At 35.9% G+C, this 6,868-nt stretch overlaps 2 protein-coding genes across 2 annotated transcripts in view; one reads left to right on the top strand and one right to left on the bottom strand.

The window, feature by feature from the left end:
- LOC107723000 (ribonuclease T2-like) overlaps positions 1 to 5,302 on the top strand; it is an 8,676-nt gene extending 3,374 nt beyond the window's left edge. The window contains exons 2-11 of the mRNA XM_016531502.1: positions 1,124 to 1,193; positions 1,315 to 1,408; positions 2,344 to 2,401; positions 2,602 to 2,669; positions 2,826 to 2,883; positions 2,976 to 3,043; positions 3,532 to 3,645; positions 3,719 to 3,767; positions 3,852 to 3,926; positions 4,559 to 5,302. Of these exons, the coding sequence (XP_016386988.1) occupies positions 1,184 to 1,193; positions 1,315 to 1,408; positions 2,344 to 2,401; positions 2,602 to 2,669; positions 2,826 to 2,883; positions 2,976 to 3,043; positions 3,532 to 3,645; positions 3,719 to 3,767; positions 3,852 to 3,926; positions 4,559 to 4,750 (786 nt within the window). The 5' untranslated portion in view covers positions 1,124 to 1,183 and the 3' untranslated portion in view covers positions 4,751 to 5,302. The remainder of the gene's footprint in view (positions 1 to 1,123; positions 1,194 to 1,314; positions 1,409 to 2,343; positions 2,402 to 2,601; positions 2,670 to 2,825; positions 2,884 to 2,975; positions 3,044 to 3,531; positions 3,646 to 3,718; positions 3,768 to 3,851; positions 3,927 to 4,558) is intronic.
- LOC107723001 (transcription elongation factor SPT5-like) overlaps positions 5,058 to 6,868 on the bottom strand; it is a 7,687-nt gene continuing 5,876 nt past the window's right edge. Inside the window, exon 4 of the mRNA XM_016531503.1 lies at positions 5,058 to 5,589. Coding sequence (XP_016386989.1) covers positions 5,449 to 5,589 — 141 coding nt within the window. The 3' untranslated portion in view covers positions 5,058 to 5,448. The remainder of the gene's footprint in view (positions 5,590 to 6,868) is intronic.

Genomic DNA, 6,868 nt, shown 5'->3' with positions numbered 1-6,868 from the left:
CCTTTGCCACGTCACCAAGGGAGCGAAATCTGACGCGCTCGTTTTCTCAGAGGCTTGCAGGAAAGGGCTTACCAAAACAAAGTTACTGGGTTAATCTTTTTCACGTTTCCTTGGTTGGTAGATGCACCGGGGACCTGATTATAGCACTTAAAACCTGGAAATTTAGATTTTCATGATATGTCACCTTTAAACTATGCCTGTATTTGGTCATGAATAGAGCCAGTCCAAAGGTCCTACACTACTACCTCCATTCTTCATTTTAAAGTTAAAGATTATTTAATATAAAAACAATTCATTACTGTCCCGAAATCTGACATTCTCAAGAATGTGGGTCATCATTTCTACAACAGATAAACTTTTATTAAAATATTAATGGAGTCATGATTTTGGTTGGACTTAACAATTTTGACTTTTCCACAGCTATTTTGCAACTTCACCTACCAAACCTTCAAAAATAAAATAGAATTAAATTAAAAAATAAAATAATGAAATGAAATGGCACATCAGACAAATAAGCATTATATTTTGTCACAACTTAACTTACCAAACCTTCAAAAATAAAATGAAAAATAAAATAATAAAATTACAGCCATCTGACAAATAAGCATTTAATTTTCATTATTTTATATCTATGTCACCTATAACATTAGCATTTGATTGGTTAGTGTCTTTCAAAGGCAATTTTAAGTGATATCTTGCTTTGTGAAGTAATATCATATGTTATATAATGTTATGTTATAATAATATGCCAGTGTGTGCATATTTAATAAAAGGACATTTAATTCAGTCATGGTTTTAAAAAGTTCAATGGGTAAACAATATAAAATTATTGTTTTATTTGTATTTTGATTAAAAAGGTTCTGTGTAAAAAAAAAACTTTGTGTTATAAAAAAATAACTGTTATAAAAAAAAAAGCGAAAAAATTGGGCTTGAAAGGGCACTGTTATCATGATTATCTTGCACTTTTCAAGTGCCTCAATTATTAAAGATCGCTCAGGCGAGACTTTCTCCAATTCTCCCCAGTCTCTTTCTAATCATACTGCATGGCAGTATCACTTCCTTTTCTCAGGCATGCAAACATTGAACGTTCACTTGTTTGTGGTATGTTTCGCTTCTGCATTAGACTAGGGGAAAGGAAAGTGAAGCTGACACTATCACAGGAGCTCAAGACTGCAGGATCAACATGAGCTACGGTAGTTACTTTATGCTTTCATCTCAGTAAAGAAATATATTTATAGGTTATATATAGGTCAGACTGCAGTTGTTCTGAATGAATAGATTTTGCTTCAACTGAATTGTGCTGTGTTGTTTCAGATAAACACATCCTCTGGGCCTGCGTCGCTGCTCTGGTCACTGGTTGGGTCCTCACGAATGATGATGGACACTGTTCTGGGACTATCACGAGGCAGTAAGACACAGTCATTCAAATATTCTTTAATTAATAAATCACCATACGTTATTGACTAGTACAGACCAGCAGTAGCTATCAAATATTTAAAGGAATAGTTCACCCCAACATGAAAATTTGGTGAGAATTTACTCACCCTCAGGCCATCCAAGATGTAGATGATTTTTTTTCATAGGAACAGATTTGGAGAAATGTTACATCACTTGCTCACCAATGGATCCTTTGCAGTGAATGGGTGCCATCAGATAGATGATAAAAACATCACAATAATTCCACACGACGCCATCAATTAACATCTTGTGAATTAAAAAGCTGCATGTTTATAATAAACAAATATCATCATATATCAAGACATTTGAACTTTTTAAACTGTTCTGTTCTGTTCTGGCCAAAATACCAGTCTATAATCCATAATAGCGCTTCCTCCTGTAAAAAGTTCTTCCCCTATTGTCCTCTCACATCAAAATCCACCGACATATTTGTTTTGGACTGTTTTCACTGGTAAAAAGATTACTTTTTTTACTGTAGAAAGCAATACTATGGATAAAGGACTCGTTTGAAGTAAAATAAAATAAAAACATCTTGATGATGGTTTTATTACAAACACACAGCTTTTCACAAGATGTTAATTGAATGGCTTGGAGTGGTGTGGATTACTTGTGGATCATTGCGATGTTTTTATCATCTGTCTGACGGCACCCATTCACTGCAGAGGATCCAGTGGTGAGCAAGTGTTGTAATGCTAAATTTCTCCAAATCTTTTCAGATGAAGAAACAGTTACATTTTTTGGGTGAGCTATTCCTTTAAATACTGCAAACGAGCACAATTAAATAAACAATAAAATAATGTATTTCAGCAGAAATGCAGGGCTGCACAGAATTTAAATATATACAGCAAATAGAAAGAAAAAGTACAACTCCCTTTTCATTTTCAGCTCATGCAACTGGACTTGTATGCATCTCACTCTTCAATGGCCTGGGAGTTTCTGTATTGTATGTCTTTATATTTTATTTTATATATTACACCAGTGCTAGTAAACTTTACACAAGACACTATTGCAATCTTCCTGAAATCATGAGAAGCGTATAACTGATATTGATATCTGTGCTTCATATGAAAACGGTTGTGAACTCTCTCTTTCATGTTACTTCTACTTAACACGACCATCTTCTTTTTTCCTGCCCTCCCACAGGGTATTAACAACAAAACCAGCTGCAAAATACCACAAACTGTTCAATACTGGACCATCCATGGCCTATGGTGAGGAATTCAATGGCTGTTGTTCCCACTCCCGCTCATATGAAGATGAAGATGAACAGTTCACAGGAACATTCTGTATTTTTGATTGGTCTTTAATTTATTATTTCTGACATTATTAATAATTTCTTTATTTTGAAATTTTCTAATGACATTTAGGCCTATACGTACTGGTCACTGCTGTGACTGTTGGCCGATATATCATTCCCATCTTGAGGTAAAAATACTTCAATCCACTGTTTATTTGTTTTTATTGTTATTTTTTTGAAACATCACCAATATAAAATGTAACATCTTGTTTATGTTCAGGAAATTGAGCCTGAACTCACTAAGCTGTGGCCATCGTTTATAAAAGGAAAGCACTTCTTCTACTTCTGGTGAACACAAACTATGATCTTTCAGTGTTTTGTGATTTAATGTCTCACAGCTTGAAACACACATTTCCAAAGTAAAGGTGTTTAAAAAGGTGTGGGGAAAAAATTAGCATTTTAAACTTAAAGCAGCACTATGTAACTTAACGGTTAATAAACAGAACTGCACACATCCCGCGGAAGAACATTCCAACCGGAGCTACTTCTCTAAGTTTATGTCTATGGCGATTCACGCAGGTGGTGACGACCCGACCAGGCTACAATAGTCCAAATATAAGTACTTATTATAAGTGTACCGTAGTGATTCGGAATAAGACAAAAACGCGCGGTTTGGAAGATGAATTCATGATGTACTCGCTCATTATATACATTTTGCAAAGTTTGAACACAGAAAAAGTTACATAGTGCTGCTTTAATATCTGGTATGTCTGACAGTAGCTGTCATATTTTCACTGCTAAGAAGCAATAGTGATTGATTTGATTTGGTTGGGCAGGAAGGAGGAATGGATTAAACACGGGACGTGTGCAGGCTGTGTGGAGGCCATGGGTTCACCGCTTCTTTATTTCCAAGCCGCAGTCAAGCTTCGGAAACTCTTCGACATTGATAAGTGGGTGTTTTTAGCACATATACCATGATATCATTTTATCATTCGCTCATCCCCTATTTCATATTTTTTTTAGTATCTTGGAAAGATCTGGAATCAAAACCTCATGCGAAGTGTCATATAAGGTAAGTTTATTGGACTGGCTATCTCTGTTTTTAATACATTTGAGAAGCAACACTTCATCAATCTTTCCATGATGTGATCTGCAGCATGACGACATACGTGGTGTTCTGACCCCGCTGCTTGGACAAAACTATGATTTGCAGTGTGTGACGGACAGCGAGGTGAGATAAGCATTGTTAAATCATATTTACTACATTCAGTCGAGAATATCAAGAAATGTTGAGTTTAATAGGGATTGTCAACTGAACAGTCCCAAAATCCCGATGTGTAAAAAGACATTTGTACATTGCTTCCTGTCCAGCAGATGGCACTAGATAATAAATAACATTCAATCATATTTTGTGAATATGAGTTAGTAGGCTTAGTAGCCTAGTTTTTTTTTTTTGATGGCAAGAAACGTCTCTTTTGAGTTGTCTGTGGGCATCACGTAAAAACAACACAGCACGACAAGTGTAGTCTGATTCACAAATAACGAACCAAAAACTTACAGCACTAAACGTGTAGCTAGATTCATGAAATAAATTACTACTTTTAATTAGTTCAAAAAGACGAGTTATAATGAATCAACTGTGAAATACTGTATCAATGTACATGTATAAATTGAATGTATTCTCCGAGAGCTTCTTCCATATGCAAGCAAAAATGGCATTATAACAGAAATATCCTCAGATGAATTGGAAAATCTGTATTAATACCCAGTCTTAATAACATGAATAAATGATTAAAAAGTAAAATAAGTCAATTACAATTAAATCTAAACCCAAAATCATGACTGCTCTTTCCTCATTTTTAGGGTCGTGAAGCGTGGATCCAGCTGAAGATCCATCTCTTCAGGAACCAAACCCTTGGATGCCCCAAACAAGAACAAGAGCAAAAGTTTGATCGGTTACCGTGGTCTAACAGCACAGGACATCCCTGTCCAAAGAACAGCACCATCTTTTATGTTCCAATTAACTACGAAAATCCTCATGAACCCTGTAACTAAGAGAAGCTGAAGTTATAGACTTTCACTGATTTCATGTTTGACTGTCCTTTTCCAATTCTCAGACCTGGTGCATATGTTTTAATAAAAACCTTGGAACATTTTCTTCCCATTAGTGAGCAAGAAGGAAATATACAAATCACAGATTAAAGGGGTTTGAAAGACCTTTAATGCACTCAGAATATACACCAGTTATTAATGACATTAAAGGTTCAGTAATGTAATGGACCAGTAATGTAATGGAGCATGATGTTGAATAAACGTGCGTGGTGCAGAGCACAGCGGTTTATCTCATCTGTTGGAGCTCAAATCACTCATTAAGTGAATAAAAATGGAATTCCTCTTTATGGTTGATGTTCTAAACACCAGCAGGCAATAAAAAGTTTAAAACGAACAGCCGTCAGCTATGAAATATTTCATGCGAACACTCAGGATGGATGGATTTGGGAACTCACGGTTCACATTTTATTTGACATGGAATCAGTTTGCCAAAAAGTATGTTTCTACACCACAGAAGAAACAAAATAGACTATCCACTAAAACCTTCGACTAAGTGTAAGGGAAAAAAAAGATGTAAAATGCCAGCTACTTCACAATGTAGATGAAGACAAACAGAAGAAAAAAAAGAAAGCTCACTTAAAGTGAATGATCTGCAGCATCTGGATTCGAATAGCAAAATGTGTTTAAATGCGTGGTGTTTTTCACGCTTCCAATTTCCCAAGGAAGCGGAGATTGAGAATCTTCAGTTGCTCATCCAGCTCCATTCTAACAATGCCGTCTTCACCATCAATACTGAGCAGGACTCCTGTGGCCTCCCTGTCCTCTCCCAGAATCACCTTCACCTGAGAAGCACACATTCACATTTATGTTGGAGAAACATTTTTCCAAATTTGTTGTTACAACACAACTGACTGTGACACATAATAACCGGGTTCTTAAGCTGAATTTGGGATATCTGATTCAGTGGGAGGAGCAGCAGGCTTATATCCAAGTGATATTCGGTCTCTGCTTCCACACCTGTTCATTGCCTAAACTCTTCACTGCGCATCCACTATATATAATGGAGACCAGCAAAATTTGCCCTGGTTAATTCTCATTACTTAAGTGTCTGCAGCATGGATTCCATTCAAGAGTGATTTCAGGCAAGTATATGCTTCATTGGTTCTTGCAGCTGTGACTTTCATGATTATGGACTTGTGGTTCTCTAAAAACTCTAAATCCAGTATTTCCCAAGAAATGAAAGGCCTAACAGTTTATGTATGTATATATGATAGGGGTGGCCACCAGAGGCCTCACGATATGATATTATCACGATACTTGTGTCACGATACAATATTATTGCGATTTTAAATATATTGCGATATTCTGCGATATATTGCAATTTATTACCTTTTTCCAACTTCAAATTATGTCCCCAAAGGAAAACTTTGACATCTGTTTTAACTAAAAAGAAACATTTCTCAGTTTGTTTATCTAATTTTAATGATACTGAATTTTAAAAAAAACACAAGTCAATAAAATAACCACACTTTTACTGAAAGTAACACAATAAAACTGGACAGAATTTATATTAATATTGGTAACACTTTACAATAAGGTTCATTAGCTAACTACTTTAGTTAATGAACTAAGAATGAACAATAGTTCTTCAGCATTTACTAATCTTAGTTCATGTTAATTTCAACATCTACTAATGCATTATTAAAATCAACAGTTGTGCTTGTTAACGGTTAATGCACTCTGAATTAACATGAACTAACAGTGAATAACTGTATTCTCATTACGTTACACATTAGCGGTACACGAGCGGAACGCACATTCATAGATCGGAATATTGAGCGGAGCGTCAAACCGCGCAGTGACGAGGATTAACGGTTAATGCACTCTGAATTAACATGAACTAACAGTGAATAACTGTATTCTCATTACGTTACACATTAGCGGTACACGAGCGGAACGCACATTCATAGATCGGAATATTGAGCGGAGCGTCAAACCGCGCAGTGACGAGGAGAGTGAAACATGCGCGCTGAACACTGCTGGGCGGGGCGCGACGCGTCATATTATTATTATTATTATTATTATATGTAGCCTATATTTTCGGTGCATCCCTCCTTACAC

This window comes from Sinocyclocheilus rhinocerous, unplaced genomic scaffold (genome assembly GCF_001515625.1).
Source record: "Sinocyclocheilus rhinocerous isolate Xijiao unplaced genomic scaffold, SAMN03320098_v1.1 scaffold4199, whole genome shotgun sequence".
Lineage (NCBI taxonomy): Eukaryota > Metazoa > Chordata > Actinopteri > Cypriniformes > Cyprinidae > Sinocyclocheilus > Sinocyclocheilus rhinocerous.
This window is presented reverse-complemented; position numbering and strand designations above follow the sequence as displayed.